Source organism: Amblyomma mixtum, chromosome 9, assembly GCF_055824585.1.
Source record: "Amblyomma mixtum isolate Tamu chromosome 9, ASM5582458v1, whole genome shotgun sequence".
Lineage (NCBI taxonomy): Eukaryota > Metazoa > Arthropoda > Arachnida > Ixodida > Ixodidae > Amblyomma > Amblyomma mixtum.
Genome location: NC_143020.1, coordinates 107,632,225 through 107,652,299, shown reverse-complemented (window position 1 = coordinate 107,652,299; position 20,075 = coordinate 107,632,225). Strand labels below are relative to the sequence as shown.

Here is a 20,075-nt window from a genome sequence, read left to right as displayed (position 1 = left end):
AAGAAAACCAATGGTTCCATCAAATAGGGGAGGAAAAAAATTAACCTAGAAGCCAAGTTTGAGGACTGCAGATTAATTAGTTAATTATTTATAGGAAAAAATGTCGAAATTGCGTCGAAATAGCGTGGACGTCGATATAGCCACGGGAACGATGTTACGTCTCATCCACTGGAAGTCATCGCGGCATAGAGAGAATTGTCACGACAGTCGGAAAAACGTCGGATTTGTGTCAAATTAGATGTAAAAATGTGTAAGTAAGCGTAATTAACACTTAAGGTTCCCCGAAAGATGTATAATTTGGATATCCATATAGCCACGGGAATGGTGTGACGTCCCATCCACCGGAAGTCGTCTCGGCATAGTGTCCTCAGCTTTCGCCTCTCAACACTTTAGTTGAAAAAGTGTCCGCGCAATTTTTCACCTGTTGTCGTGTGAAATAGTGTGTTCATCTTAATTCCTACACTTTGATCAAAATGAATAGCCTATTTATGTATTCTCAGGTCATCTGAAGCCAAATGTTTTTGGCCATTTTATTTCGTGCCTTGTGGGCCTTTCAATTATATAGTAAACGGTCCTCTGAAGTTGTCGGTTTCAGAAAAACGAAAATAATTGTTTGCCTTCTGAGGCCAGCGCAGACGCAGTCCTTAAGGTGGCGCTATCTATGTAGTAAGCTGCGCTGGCGTTGAACAGTTTGCCTGAAACAGACAGCTGCAGAGATCACGCCCCTCCAGCCCGCAGGGAAATAAATCAAAATGACCCGTCCGGGATTCTCCGATACACCTTCCGCACCTTGAAGACTTTGCGTTAAGGTGCAATTAAACACATCTTCGTTCTTTATTCATGAAAATAACCAAAGTTTGTTAAAATATGTAAATTTTTATGCTGCTTTCAGAACAGCGGAAGCGCACATTATTATTAGGTCGGCATGTTCACAAAGCCCCGTCCTGTGTGATAAAGCTTTCAGTTCATTTTTTAGAAGTTCAGTACACACGGAAGTAAAAGTTGAACCTCTGGCATGGATGTATACATGAAAACGCTCTTAACAAAAGCAACTTTAAAAAACTACAGCACGTGTGCATGAGGAAATTTGAGAGCTTTATTGCAGAGACAGTGGCCGCCTGCTGGTGTCAAACCAGGACTCTATAGCCTCAGCAACAAACTCCCTGCGCGAGACGAGGATCTCGGGGGCCCTGTTAGCCGGATGCGTGTCCTTGTAGTCGTCGGTCGCGTTTGCAGATTTGCATCGTGCACAGGGAAAACAGCGCGCCCGAACAATGTCTGGGCTTCCGAAATAGTGCTATGTAAGTGCCAGGAAATGGGCGGGGAATATCACGTCTACCAACTCTTCTATCTTTCACAATGCTAGGCATGTGATGTTGGTTGTGTCCGTCTCCGGAACACGCTATTTCTACAAGTTTCCATATTGTACGCAGTAATAGCGAAAAAGTCCGGATCTACAGGAAAGCCTCCTGGAAGCTTCCACAGCTGTCCAATAAGAAAGAACTGGCCATCATGGGTGTACCATGCAAAAGCAAGGCCGATACAGAAGTCCCATGCGATCCCAGTGACACTTTCATCGAGTTTTCTTGGAGAAGGAAAGTCCGGTGCAGAGAAAAAGGCTGATGGGAGCTTCGAAAGAACGACCGTTGCTGTGTGATTTCCTGAAACCGGATGGGTTTCAGTATGTACTTCGCCTGGTCCCTAAGGCATTTAAGAGATTTTTGATGCCCGGAGATGATACAGTTTTTAGAGATACGTGCTATCAGTGTTCTCCTTGTTCCTCCCGTCTGGTTTGGTTCGTGTGCCATGCTTTTCTTGCGGAGATAGACGGCCACCACCTCGCCCTAGCACGCATCCTCGCCACACAAGCCTCCCGCGTTACTTGGATTTTGTTCCTCCATAACCCGCCATTCGTAATACGAAGCGCGCACGCTTCACAATGGTTCCTATGACCAAGTCGCCAAGCTCTGCGGGGAGAATCCGAGGCACGTGGGTCAAGAAATTGGCGGAAAACCATGGTGAAACGTAGCACGTCTTCGGATCCGTCTCGCGAATCGCTAGCACTATCTGATCGACGACTTCGTCGAGGTTTTCCCTCTCGATCACATCGTAGATGAGTCTCGGCAATCTCGACCAGCGTCGAATCTCGGCCTCGCTGTAGTGGTCTGTGACCTCCGGAGACAGCTGCTGCAATTCCTGCTGCACCGAATCAATGCCGCCCATCTTGGCTGTCATCTGAGTTCTGTGAGGGAAAGATTAGATGAGAAACCACAGAGTTCCAACATGAGGACAGTTCACCAACGATATTGCTTGTCTGACTTAAGAGCGCATGCAGACGCGGAAGTACTGCAGTGCTTTAGCACAGGCAACGCTTGTGTAGTGTATCATAGCCCCGCCTGTAGTTACACGTTCGCAAATGTGGGTAGTACTATGCTCAAATGAGAGTTAAACCATGTGGCGTCAAAAACGCAAACCATTTGTTTTAAGGCGAAAGCCTTTAATGCCTCGTCGTTGTCCACAGAAGGTTGTCAGCAGAGGTGTCACGCTTTTCGATTGGTCGAAATGGTTACGACGTCATAGTGTGCGGATTCGAAGTAATGAGGTTATCCACGGATGCCTGACACCCCCTTTTGGAGCACACAACTAATAAAATAGTTGTCGTCCGCTCCGACAGGGGGCGTAAGGCGTCCGTGGGTGACCTCATTACATACCTCATTACTGCGAACAGAGCCATGGATACAACTGAACTCATCGAAGCAGAGAGAGAGTCGTGCTAAAAAAGCAGTCAGAGTCGGCGGCCAAAGTGTGTAGTTGTAATGTGCAATCAAAGTGTGTAGTCAAATGAAGCACTAGTACAGCAAAAACAGTCTCGCAGTCAATGCCAAACAATGCGCCATGAAAGGCTCTCGCCTTGCAGCACTGTAGAGAGCCAAAGTGCCCCCTGAATTTTTTTGTCGACAACCAAACCCTCCTCGTAAAGCCTACAAGCTACAAGCTGCCGAATACTCGAACTAAACAAAACTTATCTTGGAATTTCATATCGGCTAAATGAAACGAAGCCTGAGCCCGAGAGAGAGAGAGACTCTTTAATGAAGTAATGAATTTAGCCGGCGTTTCAATATCGCTCGTACGCTACTCTGCCTAGGGAGGGGGATTTGGGAGATAAAGACAGGAGGAGAGCAGCGTGGAAGAGGTAAAAGAAAAAAAAAATACGAAGATAAAATGCGGCCATGAAATGGGTACTAAGGATGCAATGGCGAGTACTGATGTAACCTATGGAATGAAAGTGGCGCATCCATGACGACAATGCTCCTGCATATTCCTCGCACTTGATTCAGACTTTTTTGGCGAAAAATCAGACTTCTGTGGTTCAACAGACTCCTTACTCTCCTGATATGTCCCCTGAGCCCGACGCTCAGGGGACATATCAGGAGGCTACTGAATGTAGCCTAAGACGCAGTCACGACAATGAATTCTCTTTGATGTGAGAGATCCTCTCTCGAATGCTTGACAGGACAAGCGAACAGCCGCGCACACTGAACTTACAAGGTAGCGTTTACGACATGAGCGTACATTAGAGCTTGGACTTCGATAGTGTTCGGTGGATACCTACTCAGAAGCTGAACATTTGTTAGAGTACTGTCTCTGCGAAAAATAACCGAGAAACGGTGGTTTCTTTCTTAGCCGCCTACCGAGGCACTTAAGGTAGTCCTTATGCTCTGACTCTGGGTAAAGTAAGGGGAACCCTTGCCATCACATTCTGACACCTTCAGGTCTTCAGGGGTGCGGTAAAGGCTCCGTTATACGGTTGAGAAGCGAAAACCAGTTGCTCAGTTACTTTTGGTAAAGGGGGTACCTTGTGCCTTTCGCGTATGCCTGTGTGTGCAGTGCCAAAGCACTTATTTTGAGAAGAGCCGAATACCTCTGGAGAGCGTGCATGGCTACTCTAGGGTCGTGCGTTAGGGTTCAGTAATACTGCCACCGAACGGTACTCTGACACAGCTTTTACTGAAAGCCCACAAGAGGAGGTAAGCTTCAAAAGAAAATTACATAGCTTGAGGGCTCGTTGACTTGATGTACTGTGCGCCAAAAAGGTGTAAAGCTGTCATACTGGCTTAGCAGCGCACAAGAGAAAGGGTGACACAATGACGAAGCTGTTGGCATGGTATTGTATGCCAAGTCAAGGTATGACATGCCAAAGGTATGTATTGGCATGGTTTCTCATATTGCTCATAGCCTGCCAGGGTGGCTGTAATGGACGGTTCTTGATCAATTTTTAGCAGCTGGGATTTTAAAATGTGCTCTGACAAACGCAGGAGGCGAGGAGGCCTGCGCTAGAGCCAGCGCAAATGTGAACCAACTTGCAGAGCTTTCATCAATACTTGACCCTCCTTCTTCTTCTACCGCTGTCCTCAGTAGAAAGGGGTGGTTCAAAGCAAACAGTGCGTTCGTCTTACCAGCACCTTCTTTTAGGCGCGAATGAAACCGTGCCCGATGTTCCTCACGATCTGGAAAAAAATACAGCTATAACAACGGAGGGATGGGCTTATAGTGAGCCAGCGCATGTACGCAACGGCCTCCTCGCCACACGAGTGGAATAGCATCCTGGAGGCACTTGCACGAAGCCAGCCCTTTGTGTGCAATAACTGTAGCAAGGAATATTTAGGCGTTGCATTTATCCATAAGCTAAGCTGGAACACTCATATAACCAACACGTGTGCAAAAGCATTCAAACAGCTCGGCTTTCTAATAAGGGAGTAATTACTCATTGACATCCACCCGAGCGCAGCCATACGGCTACAAAGGAAAGCTATACAGCTTTCTCAGAAACTTCGTGGTTAAAGAAAAATTTGTCCTGGTTCGCTCTCGCGCTACCATAAGTTTGCCGCCCCGGTTAGCTCAATTAGTAGAGCGACTGCTCCAGTGAAGCGGTGGTCCCGGGTTCGAACCCCGGACCAGGACGAATTTTTCTTTAACTGCCAAGTTTCTGAGAAAGCTGTACAGCTTTTTTTCGTAGCCGTATGGCTGCGCTCGGGTGGATGTCAATGAGTAATTACTCCCTTATTACAAATCTACTCCACCTTGGGGGATTCCCCTAAACATTTGCCCAGCTTGGCTTTCTTCGTAGAAAACTGTCGGCAGCTCCTCACCATGTAAAGATAACAGCCTATAATACCCTCATAAGGCCCATCCGTGAATACGGCACCATCATTTGCAGCCCTCGTCAGTCATACCTCAGCGAACAACTAGAAAAAAATTCAAAATAAGGTCCTTCGGTTTATTTATTCCTGCTACTCACGCCATGACAGCCTATCTTCCCTGCGAGCTAAAGCGCGTATCCCTACCCTTACTTGTCGGCGACGCGTAGTTTCGATGACGTTTCTTTTTCTCCTTTACAACGATCGTATAAGAATTGATAAAAATCAGTACATCAAAGCACCTTGTCATCGTTCCAAGCGATTAAACCATGAAAAGTGTATCAGACCCATTCCAGCGCGATGCAACACATATGAATTCTCATTTTTCCCGTTATCCATTGAAAAATGGAGTAATCTGCCTCACGAATTCGTGGACGACGTATCTCTTGATATCTTTTTGGAAAACGTTGAGTCATTCTTTGAAAAACAGAATTAACTATAAAAAAGTAACTTATACGATGCCTCGAGTTATTCACCGCGAGTGTTTAGTTGAATAATATTTTTTTTGTACTTGTGCCTTGTGCCTACCAAGTTGACCTGATTGTATCTCTTCGTGGTTTTGTCGTTCTTCTTTCCCGTATTTTAGTTACATCGAAATCAACGTGTATGGCAATGCGCATGCCCTTTGACAGTCTCTTAACGGACTGTATATTTGTTAACAGCCTTTTCGCTATGGTCTATCCTAGTGCTGTGCGCATGTATCTTGTTTTTTATCTTGTGTATGTTATACTGGATATGCTATTGTTTTGTATAACTGTCCCATTATTTTGCCCACTCCTGTAAGAGCCTAATTAGGCGTACAGTATTCTTAAAGAAGAAATAAATAATAACTTCTCACTTAGCGATAATATTACTGTTAGTCTCAAAGAAGAACTATTGAATAGGTTTAGTGACGCCGTGTTTTCTACGGCTTCTGCAGGCTTACTTCTCCGACATTTTAGGCTGTACTGCCGAACAATAGTTTTTTCCCCAGTAATAATTACCATGTCAACTTTCTGCAAAGTACTCATTATTTAAGGGGGGCCGTGGCTATCAGCAAATTTTTTTTTACTTGTGGTTGTGTAGACATGTAATTGTTTAAGCATGTTAGGAATAATCTTATGAATACTGTTACACAATTTCACTCACATATCTGTGCCCAAGAGTATATATATATATATAGGTTGCGAGAGCATGAAGTACTTGATTGCTTACAGGACTATATAGCGAAGTATACGCTTCGTTAAAGGAAACACATTTATTCGACTCGACGTTTCGATCGGAAGACTGATCTTCTTCAGGAGTGATTTTGCTTTGTTACTGCATCCCCTATTATAGGGGTGGGCAGAGAACAGGTGAGAAACACAAAGCACATAGCAGAGCAATACACATAAAAAATATAGAGGGAGTGCGACCCACACGCAAAAAAAAAATGCGACGAACAGGTATTCAGTAAGAAAATACAACGTCAAGATGCGGCCTCGGCTTTGTTAAGCACCACAGGCTTGCATATTGACAGGCGTGTCCAGCTCCCAGAGGCTCGACAGGGTGCGTGACCGTGCAGCAACTTTCGTGGAAAAATGCGGGCACCTGGCCGCGAGGGCAGGAAAAAAGAAAAAAGAAAAAAAGGAAGCAAATATATCTGACTCCCAACTGAGAGAGGAGGGGAGAGAAAAAAAAAGAGAAGAGACAACGAGACAACGAAAAGAGCAGGGAAAGGACCTCGGAAAAAAAGAAAAAACCTTTTAAAGCAGTGTTTCTCACCCGTTCTGTGCCCACCCCCATAAAAGGGGATGCATTAACAAAGTAAAATCACTCTTGAAGAAGATCGGTCATCCGATCGAAACGTCGAGTCGAATATAGTCGAATAAATATGTTTCCTTTAACGAAGCGTATACTTCTCTCTCTCTTTCTCTCTCTCTCTCTCTCTCTCTGTCTCTCTCTCTCTCTCTCTCTCTCTCTATATATATATATATATATATATATATATATATATATATATATAGAAGAGTCTTCAAGAGTCAACTCTTGAAGAAGATCGGTCTTCCGATCGAAACGTGTAGTCAAATAATTGTTTCCTTTAACGAGGCATACACTTCGCTATATACTCCTGTACGCAGCCGAGAACTTTATGCTCTCGTAACCTATATATATATATAGAAGAAAAAACGTGGTAAATATATAAATTAGTCGTGTGGAAATCTGCTCCGCAAAGTGGGTATCTAGGGAGAAACATGTAGGGTTTTCATTCTTTAGTCGTTTATCCGCAATGCACAGCCACCATGGTTTGCGAAACAATTTTTTTAGTGTACTTCCCTATAAATTTTAGGAATCAAACTTAGGAACATAAAAAGCTAGGCATGCGAGTAAATACAATAATTTTGAACAATCATTTTTTTTCGTAATGTTTGAATTGCAATGCAGCGACCCCTTTAAAGGCACATTTCTAGCTTAATTGCAATTTCCAAGGCCTCATCGCGCGGCAATAACAGCTTCTTTAACTGAAACCAAGTGTTAAAGGCAAGTCCTTTGAAAAAGCAATTACACCAAAGGAAAACCAAAACTTTCTTCTTAGCCAGGAAGGATGCTCTGGTTGAGGCACTGATGGCGTCCATGACATCATTGGAAAAGCACTCGTACCTGCGTTGAATAACTGAAATAATGACTGCAAATGACTGCCCCGTTCATAAAATTTCTATCAAGACTTAATAGCAGTCTCAAAATTTGTTGCTGACGTAGAGAGCGGGCAGTAACGTGCGATGAATGATTTTTTTTTATATCGCAAACGCCGTGTTGCCGGCAGAAATAAACTGAATTGAGTCCTACAAAAACGCAAAATTTCAAATGGGACTGCGCAGGAAAGAATTACGACCTGGCTGCCAAACTTGGGGAAGATGACTGCGACGGGGAGAATAACCTATTTAAGCGTTTCATTGGAATAAGTGAAACTCTAAAAACCACAGAAATCTCTCTTATAAGATGGCGGCCGGCTTGGGCTCGGCCATGGTGAGATGCGCTCACTTATGAGGAAGGTTCAGAGATGGCGCCAGCTATACCAGCCACGGCGCGAAGCAACCGCAAAGCGAGCAAAATGCCATGCGGCCGTTGCGATCCGGCCCTGTTGCCTTGTATTCACTACCACGAAAGCTGTCGGCGAATAGGATGTTATCAAATGCTTTACCATTTCGGACCAGTGGCCAGTCAGTAGTGAATATGCGTTTAAACGGGCTGTTCGCAAGACCTCCACACGGCTTTTAACGGCAGCATTTCTTCATACAGTCAATCTTTCATGATAAGTTCCGTTAACTACGGCCCTTAGAGACTGAGCGAATGCCAGAGTGTGCACATAGCAAGCCTTCTTTCACATCACCTGTTATTTAAACACCCTATTCAAAATCTTACACGTCTAATTTTTCGCACACTTTCTTTACGATTTCGGGTCTAGCGTTGGTAAGCTTAGCAAGGGCTCACTTGTATGCAGACGGATCGATGTTAATGAAGTCGACGCCTTTTCCTTGGCACTCTCTGCGAAGGCCGTCGACCATAGACACCAGAGCATGCTTTGCCATGCAATAGGGGACTGCCGATGGGATCGTAAAGTGCCCTGAAAATGAGAAGGAAGATAATTGACAACGCATTTACCTTTGCGGTAATACCGATATCAGCGATAGCTCATCGCTGCGAAATAGGGATGCCAGTCGGCGTGTTTGCTAAATTTTTGACGTCATGCATCACGTCATTCTGCACGGCCCAGTGAGAGTGGTAATATGTTGGGACGTCATGCCTGACTTCACTCCACTGTGCCCTACAACCTTCGAGCGTTGTAATGATACCGCACGGCTTATCAGTCCTCTGGCGAAGGAGCTTGGTGCATTGCACGTGTTGTAGCACGCCAACGACACCGACTCCGCGCCAACAAATCTTGCCAATAACAGATCTCACTGTAAAATCTGTGCACAATGTGAGAACACATTAGTTGGGTCATATAATACAACAGGGCATTTTTTTTTTTCAGAAAAAAAAAACGGTAAACCAGTGCCAGGATTGCAGAAAAGGAAGCATGGCATAGGACACACTGGCGTTGTGTGGTCCCCATCTCTGTCTTATTGTGGCTTCGAAGAGAAATGAGCTTGTTTTGTCTTGCAATATCGTCCACATATTGGCTCACCAGGAAATACGAAATAAAACTTTATTCTTCTTATGCCGAAGTTCACAAAAAACTGAAGCGGGCACAATGATTCTCAACCATCCATCAATATTTACATCGTGAAAAGGATTGAATGTGGGTGCTCACATTCTTAACCTAGAGTAATGACATCACATGAACACACTGAGAATTCTGAGACTCATCTGTGGTGAGTTTCCGCAAATTCATCTTTGGTTTTTGGTGGTCTTTCATTTTCCCTTACCGAGGTCGACACGAAGTCAGAATATACCTTAAAAGGACACTGAAGACAAACTGAAGTTGGAGTGAATCAGTAGAATCAGGCGTTCTAGTCACAACGTGACCAGTTTTACCGAAAAGTAGGTTTTACAAGCTACAAAAGACTTTAAACTAAATACGAGTGTCGTCATCACGCGCCCATTTGGAAATTGAACTGCATGCTCCGGCAACAATTGTGGGGAGCGGATCCGGGAGGCCCAGCCACCTCTACTGACTTCAAAACGAAGACAACCAATCATTTTTGGTGTATGCGTCATGAGTTTGCATCAAGGAACGGGAAAGCCATTAAATTCAAGTTTCTCGACCATAAAAAGTCTTTGGCAGCAGGACAATTAGGTCAAAATACCCAGAAAGAACCAAAGGATCAATTCATCTTGAGAACGATAAACGGGCGGAGTTCCTCTCAATGTTCCTTTGACAAGAGTCTTTAACTAAAAAAACCGCGGTACATTAAACTAGACACCACTAGAAATGATTGGAAACATACTCTTCAACACACTCTACTAGCTTCTAGATTCTTACCGCAAGGGCTGTTCACGACGATCATTCGTCCTTTGCTCGTTTTAAGGATTGGCAGGAACTTCTTGGTTACCCGGAGCGTTCCGAAGACATTCACGTTGAATATCTTGATGATGCTATCCATCGTGAGCAGCTCCAAAAGGCCGACGTTGTTCACGCCGGCGTTGGATACGACGGACCAGAGGACTGTCAAAGAAAAAAAAATAAATTGGGCTCGATCAATTTGACTAATGCGGATGAATTGCGATAGCTTGTTTCGTTCCCTAAGCAGTCAATTCCAGTATTGATACTATTCCAGTTCTGAGTTCATTGTCATTCACTCCCCAAAATACTCCATTTCTTATTCGCTTCGAATTTCGAGTAGGCAAGTAGAGAAAACAATGTCAAAACCATAGGTGGCGACGAGTCCTCATATACCACTACCAGCGCAGCGGCGCAGCAGTTAAGCGATGTACAGGGTCGGTCAAAAGTTTTCAGGCCGCAGGGTCTGCTTTTGAGCAGCATAGTCAGGATTTTACGACATCACCGAAGCTCAAAGTATCTCTAGAGGGTAGAAGAAGTATCGTTCAAACCTCTGAGAGTCTTTGCAGCTTTACCGCCATCATAAATGCCAGGATATAAGTATGCAAAACAGACTCTGTGGCCTTGGAACTTTTGACCAACCCTGTACCACTGCACTGGCAGGTGACTGTTTCAAACAAAGCCACCGGTGGGGCTTGTGAGACGTAGCTTGCGCTTCTTGAGAAATGCTAGCAGCACTCCCGCAAGCCTTATGTTCGCATTGATAGTTTTTGGAGTAGCGGTTTGCACGTAGGCCTGTTGTTGTCTGAGGGATTTTCATCGAAGTCATTTTCATTTTTGTTGAGTCATTCTTCGCGCGGCATCTACAGGTGGAGAGGACGAAGGGGAGAGGGGCAAGAGATCAGGGGGGTGGTTGAAAGATGGCAGGTGGAGAGAGGCAAACCTTCCTGAACATCACCCAACAGGTGTAGGCTCCGCACAGACATTGACGGGCTGTTTTCGCCTTCGTGACTCTGTGATGCTATCGCGTTAAAAAAAAAAAAAACTCAATGGCGATTGCGCAACTCATAATGCGGAAATTCGGCTCCAGCTGACTCGAGATAATGAATATATTCAGCGTGTTCGGGTCGCCCTGCGCAGTTCCTTCAGGTGACGCTGGGCGGCACGGACGCTTTTTAGCGACGACAACAAAACCGCGTTCTTTGGGAACCTTGGCCGTTAAATGTTAACGCGGCTAAAGGCAAGAAAAGCAGGTATATTTAAGGGTCCGACGTCCTGCCGTTTCCTATGATTTTAAAGAATGTCGTTTCCATCTTAAGCTCAAGATTAGAAACAACCACATATGGGGCATGATGCTGCTTTTTGTTGTCCTTTCTAATAGATCATATTCCAGCTATTAAGTGAATGCCCTATTAATTTCCCATGGATCAGCGTACAAATTAAAAGAAAAAATCCTGTTGCTTTTTTCGAGTTTGTTGACTGTTGGGTTCCTACGTATTTTCTTTCGCAAGCAGAAAGACGAAGAACTTTCTGGTCATGACATACTTCTCCGACTGGGACACTGTTCAGCCGCAAATAGTCGCGCACACAGATTTTGCTGGATAAACCAGCAGTTCTTAATCCCATGCGTCCCTACAAACAAAAATTCTTGCCACACTGCACGTACTAGTACCGCGTACAGATCGCTGTCCAACTCTCGATAAGTTCCCGAATCGTCCAGCTTTTCTCTGTCTAGTGAACTTTCCATGCGCGCCAGTATTTTTGTTGTTATTGCACTAGAGGTGGCGTGTCCTTGGTTCCTCATTTGGAGCCGAGAGATTATCAACTTTTAGAAAAAAAATTTAGACGCGTTTTATCCGCATTTCCTCTTTACGCTCAGGTTTCGGTGGCAGCTGCGTGTAATAGCGCAGTTCTATACTCTCCGGATTCCAAGAGAAGGCAAGCGCAGCAGGGGGCGGCAGAAAGTTAGGTGGGCGGATGAGAATAATAAGTTTGCGGGGAAACGGTGGCCGCAACTAGCAAGGGACAAGGTTAAATGGAGAGACATGGGAGAGGCCTTTGCTCCACAGTGGGCGTAGTCAGGCTGGTGATGATGATGATGATACTCCGTGCAAATAAGTTGCACGGTTCTTAAACGCACTGTAACATTTCCGACTGTGTACAGGTACAAAGGTCACAGCGAAGCGGGCGTGTACAGAGAAAGAAGTCAGGAGTGATAATAGTTGAGCAAGACGCCTATTACCTCTGGAGCCCAGCTCTCGCTTGACGATGGAGTAGGCATCCTCAACTTCCTCGTCCCGGGTGACGTCCAGCTGCAGCACCCTGATGTTCTCCAGTTGGCTGAGCTCCTTGGCTCCTTCGCACTGGGAGTCACGGCACCCGGCGAAGACCAGGTACCCCTCTCTGCTGAGGCGCTTGGCGAGTGCACGGCCTATGCCGTTGCCGCAGCCTGGAAGGAAATAGAGTGAGTCCAACTTCCACGGATATCCGCATTTCTTTCATTCAGATGAATTTACCACGCTTAATATTAGCCAGCAAAAAGGTGTGTGTAACATTTAGAAAAATAGGTTGCTTGGAAGCAAGTTTATGGACACAATTTCGTCATCTGCATTACATTTTTTTTTCCTCCTCTTTCAGCATGATGTACATCTTCGCAGAACAAAAAAAAAACTCCTCCTACGAAAGCGCTGGAGCACATCGCAAACGCACACTAAACACCTTAGCAGTGGTCCGTATACATGGGTGATATTGTTTCTTTACTGGCAAGGCAATCGGGCGGCGTTAGAGAGGGAATAGAATTCTGAAAATAAAGCCGCACTTAATCAAACTATACTGAAATGATTAAACGAAAACATAAAAGTTAATATATTTTATTGCGAAAGCAATACTACTTGCAATTCACGCCTTTGCCATACCGCGGCGGTGACCACCATTGACCTTCATTTGACCTTGATTGCATTACATTGGATTAGATTGGATTAGATTACATTGGATTGGATTGGATTGGATTGGACTGGATTGGATTGGATTAGATTAGATTAGATTACATTGGATTGGATTGGAGTGCATTCGATTGGATTGGTTTGGATTGGACTGTTAACCGATGCATCACCTCATGTCTAACCACAAGCACCACCACCAGCTACACTACCAGCTGAACCATGGCGTAGTTACGGATATTGCTTTCGCAATTACCGGGCTTAACCAAGCCTCTTAGTTTCTGCCCCGTAGGTGAGTACTGAAGAGATACAACTGCTGTATACTTTCCTTTTGAAGAACACTACGGTAGGCGGGGATGCATCAGCCGAGGATTACCAGCCGAATGAATTCCACTCCATTTCTGTACTCCTGTCATTTCACTCTCTTCGTCCCGATCTGAGGCTAGTATCTGCCGTGGGTAAATGTATTTTCTTTACCCTCCCAGTTCACCACTGCCAATATAAATTGCTGCTCCCTATGGAGACACAATGCATGTGCGCAGGAAAGATTCCTGCGCCATTTTTATTTCGCATTTGTCTGTCTGCCGAGCACGAGTCTAGCAGTTCTCAATCGCTCTTCGTGAACAGCCTTGGGGGTTGGGCAGGATCGTGACCGGTTGCGATTGAATTGGCCGTGCAGCAACTGCGATCTGCATTGAGATCAATCCCGATTCTGTCGATCCCTATCGAAAGTGCTCATTTTGCAGTAAGATAACGCTCTCTTGCAGTTTTTATGGTGATTTTTTTCGCGAGTAAATTGGACGCTCCGTGATACACTGCATCATTAGCTTCGAGCTCAACTCAAGTTTTATTGGTGTGTTTGCAGCACGTTGTGTGATTGCAAACATTGCAATCTTACTTCATCAGATGGCTCTGCCCAGGAACGCAGCCTTCAGGATACTTATTTGTAAGCTCATCTGTGCTCTTTAAACCAGCCTTTAATTCTAAGATAACACTCTCTTGCAGTTTTTTAATTGTAATTTTTTCGCGAGTAAATTGTATGCTCCGCGGCACAATACATCATTAGCTTCTGAGCTCAACTCAAGTATTATTGCTGCGTTTGCAGCACGAAGTATGACTGCAAACATTGCGATGTTACTTCATTAGATGGCTCTGCTCAGGAACGCAGCCTTCAGGATACTTATATGTAAGCTCATCTATGCTCTTTAAACTAGCATTTCACTGTACCCTGCAGAGGAAAAGTTGGTTCCAAAGAGAGAATCAAACAGCTTTTATGCCGTGTTAAAGCTTTCATTAAAAACCAACTCCAATGCTTTTTCGAACATCTTGAGTTAATGATCGCACTACATTCCTTTGAGGCCCCTGTCTGTGTCACAATAGAACTTTATCCAAAATTCCAAAGAGAGCAATTTTAAGAAAGCAAACCGAAACTCGTTTCGTGGCAATAGATGATGCTTCGGTTTACGCAGCGATGACGTCACAGATGTTATTAGAAAAACATTCGCACGTGCGTTGAAAGACTGAAATAGCGGTTGGAAACGATGACTCCGCTCATAAGGTGTGTAGAAGGAGCTGATATAAGCCTCAAGCTTTTTTTGTTGACGCGAAGAGCTGGCAATAACATGTGATTAATGTTTTTGATGTCCCAAACGCTGTGTTGCCTGCTAAAATTGCCCGAACTGAGGCCACGGAAACAACAAACATTAAATGTTATCTGCGCTGGAATGGTTTCAAAACTTAGGAACAGGGCTGTAAAGAAAACATACAGTTAATTTCTGGTGCTTTTCCTTGGACAGCCGCCAACTTTATTTGTACCGATGACAGGTGTCCTTTCGAATATTAAACGTACATGGCAGGTGCAGTCTTCCAAATAAATACGAATAATCAGTATACAATGTTCCATCGATTCGCATCCGAGATTTTCGAGTGTTGTCAAAACAATAATCTCAAACATTTCCTAACTTTAGTTTTGTGTTGTAATGACCTACGTGTTCGCATCTGTTCCCCCCAGTAGCCCTAGTTGGTAATTGACAAAAGGGTAATAAAAGCAGGACAAAAGAATGACACAAGTGGTAATAAATAGGAGCTCAAGCTATTCCCGTAGATTGGAATCTGCAGCTCGCATGTGAAAGCCTCGACGTGTTTCGATACGATGAGCATAATTGATACCAGGAAGATAAAATGGCTAAGCGGTACATTTACCTATTATAATTCTGAGCTACGCCGCAGACGCGAACGAGGGGAAACTACGTGATCGGCATTGACTATCAGAACAGTTTCTTGCCTGCAGAATTCCTTGTGTCTCCTTTTTTCGTTCTCGCTTCGTGTGCAACTTTGCATACGAAGATCCTGAAGTTCTTGTTTTCCTTCTTCCAGACGACAAGCGTGTTATGGCGTCGCATTCTTCTATCTTGTCCTGCTTCCTTTTTTTTCGGTGTCCCTTAAGCAGGGTGTGAAGAGGCCTATGCGAATGTGCTCGAAAATATCTTTCGAGCTTGCAAAGCTACCGTTGTCCTTCACAGCGAAGGTGATGAAATATTATTCAGTGAGGGTTTCAGCCAGGGAGAAGTTTTCTGCTGTCTACGGTGAGAACGTAAGTATAGAAATGCCGGCGAAACATTAGATGTAGCCAGCTAATACAACTAAGCTACGGCGGGAAGTTATTGCAGATCCGAATCATGAACTAGAAATATGATGAGGATAAGAATGAGGTGGACTACTTTTGGCAGATACTAGCTCTCAGCTCATAGAAAGCAATTAGACTAAAACATATCCAAAGATTTTGGACAAAACATTTTTGAGTGGGGAATCGTTTATAAACGCGAATTTTTTATATAATTTAATACTTTACTACAACAATCACTATTTGGTTTCCTACGGCAATCTTAACTGTTTGATGAGATCGATGGAAACACCTTAAAAGAAAGATTTTGCTACATATCAGAAGAATTGACCATTACCTTCAACATTTCCGTGACAGTATCTTGCAATTTTCCAATTTTAAAAATTTCTGTCCCAGAGTGTTGGACATGTTTGTGTTTGGGCTTGTTGGTTCATACTTGACTTGGTTCATAAGAGGACCGCGCAAAAAAGGGCATGAAACACACCAGAAACACACAAGACAGAACGGACGCTGGCTACCAACTATTTATAGTGAAGCGACTGACCACATTATAAAGCGATAACATAAAGCCCATAAAGCCATTGTGATGGCTTTATAATGTGCTCGACTACATATCATCGAACACTTGGTAGTTAGCGCCAGTCCAGTATTCTGCGTTTCTACTGTGTTTTTCGTGTAGTTTTTCGCGCTGCTCTCTTATGAGTGATGAATAGCAGTTTACCACTGTGCCTCGACAGAATATTTTGCGATTACTGTATCATAGAGTGGTTTGGGCACAGATCAACACACATATGCAGTTCTCAAACTTCAAATCAATGTTCCGCTAAAATATGGGTAATAAGTCACATATAGTTCGACCTTTGGCGTAAGCTTAGGTTCTGGTCAAAAACACGTAGATTTATATTCACTAATTCCAAAAACAACATCTATAAGGGTTTAGAGATTAACCCCTTAACCGCAAGACTCACCAGTGACGAGGACACTTTTTCCGTCGCTTGGAAGATGCTTCACAAACAGCACCTTCCAGGTGAACCTGGCGACCCAGTGTGCCGCGAACAGGATGATGGAAACAGAACCCACGATACCTCCTAATCGTTGCAGAAATGGAACAGAGTCCCACAAGTTCCAGAAGAGCAGGGCGAACGCCACGATGAGAGTCCAAGAGGTCCTCATGGCCGTACACTATAACGCCAGCAAACAAGTGTTCGAGTTTCCTACATAGCAAACACGCTCTCCTTGCTGACGATGGTTTCTCTCTGAAAAGGAATGCCACTGGGCATCTCTTAAATAGAGGTGGCGCTAAGACCGAGCCGTAGAAGCAATTCTTAGCAAGGTTGACATGTACCGCACATGTGAACGTTTACTGAAACAACATTTGCTCTAGAGCTATGTGGGAGCGGGTAAAAGCTCGCGCTGAGAACCGGCCATAGACGACACGGTAAATGAATCCTGAATGATAAGTAAATAGCCGTGAATAGCGTATGTAAATGTGGAAGCAAGCGCGTCAACTTCTTGAGAGTGGCAGGCAAACGCGTTCCCACGGGCAAAACACACACCCGCTTTTTCGCGTTGTTTTCAATTAGAGTGTTAAGTCACGAACTTGCCCAACGATTTCATTAGAGCTGAAAAGAGCTGCGTTCAGCACTTGTGTGTGTCCGTTCTTTCTCTCATGCGGTTTTTCCGCGCTGTTTTCAATCAGAAGCAAGAGATCTGCCTACTCTGACCTGATACGATATTGGTCTCTAAGGAGATGTGGTTATACAAAGTTTGTAATCCATTCTTACTTTATGTATAAACTTTATTATTTATACACATTCAATCAATCTTCGACGGAGACATTGTTCAGTAATAAAGATTGCTTCTCGAGTAGGATAGAAGACTAAAAAATAGCAGCAGTCTGCAACAACAGTCCACCCTCGGAAAGTGCTGTAGAACTTCGCTAGCCAATCAGAGCATAAAATAAAATGGCCATTTTGAAGTGTCACTCGATGAAGTAACTCACAGGCATTACATTTCTGCGGTTTATAATTGATAATTTCATTTTTTGATTGGCATAGGGAGAAAGTTATCTGCAAAAAAGATTGAGCGCTACAGAAGTCGAGGACATGAAGAAGGGGACAAGCAGCACGGACACTGAGTTGCGACAGCTTTATTTCTGAAGATGGCTGCACCATAAAAGAACAGGCCAAGGGCAGGAATGCATGCGCAAAACTAACAACATAAAAAAACAAATAAATTTTGCGCAGTGACGAAGCCATGCTATGCCACGAAGCCATTCTAGTTAACATAACCAAAAAAAAAAGAAACGTGTGCGGAGTATCCGCCGCTTCTCTTGCAAAAAATTCAGGGGGCACTTTGGCTCTCTAAAGTGCTGCAAGGCGAAAGCCTTTCCTGGCGCACTGTGTTTTTATTATTTTTCATATTTATTTTATTTTTATTTTTCTTGCTTTTCTTATTTTCGTTTATTTATTTTATTTTATTTATGAAACCCACGCATTCACTAGATGTGCCTTTGTTCACGCTCAAACCCTAAGCCTTCGTGGCGGAGTGGTAGCGTCTCCACTTCAAATGCCAAAGGCCCTGGTTCGATTCCCACCCTCGACACAGCTTCTTTTTGAGTAGTGACGCCGAAACGCGGACACACTAGCTAACATTCCTTGGCCACGACAGTATCAGGCATTAAAGGCTTTCGCCTTAATATTTTTGGCCACAGTCGATAGACTGTCCCTACAATGGTCTCAGAAAATGGTTTATGAGGGTTTCACGTCCAAAATCGACACAGGATACGAGGGACGCCGTAGTGAAAGGCTCCGGAAATTTCGACCACCTGAGGTTTCTCAACGTGCACTCACATCGCACAGAACACGGGCCTCTAGAATTTCGCCTACATCAAAATTCGACCGCCGTGGCCGGGATCAAGGTCTCAAAAAAGTCTACAGACGTTCTATAGAGAAAATTTAAAGAGACTCTATGGACAATCTCTATTATGTTGATACAAGATTTGTAGACTTTTGTCTGTAAACTGAATAGACAGAGGAAATATCTAAAAGAATGGAACAAAGTATATAAGAAGTCTGCATGAAGTCTGTAGGCTACCTTTATAAGGCTTCAATACGTGGGAAAGGAATGAACTTCTGCACCATAAATACGCATCCTTCGCGACTAACGCTTCGGTCATGCACCGTTGTGCTGCAGCCACGCGCATCATTAGCACGACAAAAGCGATCTGGAGAGCCGCCAGTGCAAAGCCCCAGTCTCAGGGATGTAACTACTGGCTATGAGTTTCCAGGAAGAATTGCAAGCATTTCGCTGCCATTTGTTAAATGTGGCAGATGAAAACGCGCCGCTGTAGCATGGGCCGTAGCTGTTTGTAGCGGCCGGTCCTTGCTGTAGCGCTTGCAAGGCGGAACGTGATGCTTGGAACGCTGCACGTATGACAGAAGGCGGTGGATCGAACACAAGAACAACCGCTCTTGGAACGCAGCATGCAAACGCGTGGTGTGACAAGATCCGCAAGTTCATGCCCATACTTCAAGAACGTCTGTTGCTGTGCTAGTTGGGTATTCATATTACACTTAAAGAAATAAGGCGGTACAAAACACGTGAGTGAACTACAGTTGTGAGGAAGTGAAGACTGCAGGTTGAATTTACACATACACCAAAGGTATAAGCAATAAACGAGGCGGCTTTTACGAGGTCTGTTAGAAAAGTATCCGACTGTATTTTTTTTTTGCGAACACCTGTTGGATATGAAACAAGCTCGCTTACAGCAGCCGACCTTGAACCCTCGTGCGCATGCACGAATTTTTTCTCGCCTGCCGATAGCGTCAGTCGCTGGGAAGCAGCGTTTGAGTGAGGCAGTGCGCAGTGCTCTCGTCGGTTTTTTGTTGCAAGGAAAATGGCGGAGCGAGAGGAGCAGCGCTACTACCTCAAATTTTGCCAGAAACATGGCGATAGCCAAGTGGAAACCATTCGAAATGTTCACATGGCTTTCGGTGATGATGCTGTGAGCAGCACACAGATTAAGCAGTGGTGCAACTGGTTTAAAGACGGCCGCACATCTGTGGAGAGAGAGCCACGCTCCGGTCGGCCATCAACATGCCGAAATGACCAGGTCATTGCCGAAGTGATCGCTGTGGTGATGCTGGACTGCTGTGTGACTATGCGAGAAATTGCGGAAGAGGTGGACATCAGCAATTTTTCTGCACATTCCATTATCACCGAAGATTTGGCCATGGAGAGAGTTGCGGCGAAATTCGTGCCGAAGCTGCTGACGGTGGACAAAAAGCAGCTTCATGTTGAAGTCTCACAGGAGATGCTGGATTCCACAAACAGTTACCCTGACTTCACCG

The 20,075-nt window shown here is 44.5% G+C and overlaps 1 protein-coding gene across 1 annotated transcript; it reads right to left on the bottom strand.

Moving 5' to 3' along the window:
* Positions 1 to 1,244: 1,244 nt before the first annotated feature.
* On the bottom strand, positions 1,245 to 16,896 carry LOC149330606 (retinol dehydrogenase 5-like). The gene is made up of 5 exons (XM_089561224.1): positions 16,692 to 16,896; positions 12,404 to 12,610; positions 10,144 to 10,326; positions 8,649 to 8,781; positions 1,245 to 2,242 (listed from the first exon to the last, which is right to left on the bottom strand). The coding sequence occupies exons 1-5, from the start codon at positions 16,894 to 16,896 to the stop codon at positions 1,879 to 1,881; spliced, it is 1,092 nt and encodes a 363-aa protein (XP_089417350.1). The 3' UTR covers positions 1,245 to 1,878.
* Positions 16,897 to 20,075: the final 3,179 nt, after the last annotated feature.

What these genes read in the sequence shown, in the direction of transcription:
- LOC149330606 (XM_089561224.1), bottom strand. Translation starts at nt 16,896, where the DNA reads ATGAGGACCTCTTGGACTCTCATCGTGGCGTTCGCCCTGCTCTTCTGG. An exon ending in GCGAGAGCTGGGCTCCAGAG is followed by an intron (nt 10,327 to 12,403) that starts GTAATAGGCGTC and finishes TTTCTTTGACAG; the next exon opens with TCCTCTGGTCCGTCGTATCC. An exon ending in CGTCGTGAACAGCCCTTGCG is followed by an intron (nt 8,782 to 10,143) that starts GTAAGAATCTAG and finishes TCTCATTTTCAG; the next exon opens with GGCACTTTACGATCCCATCG.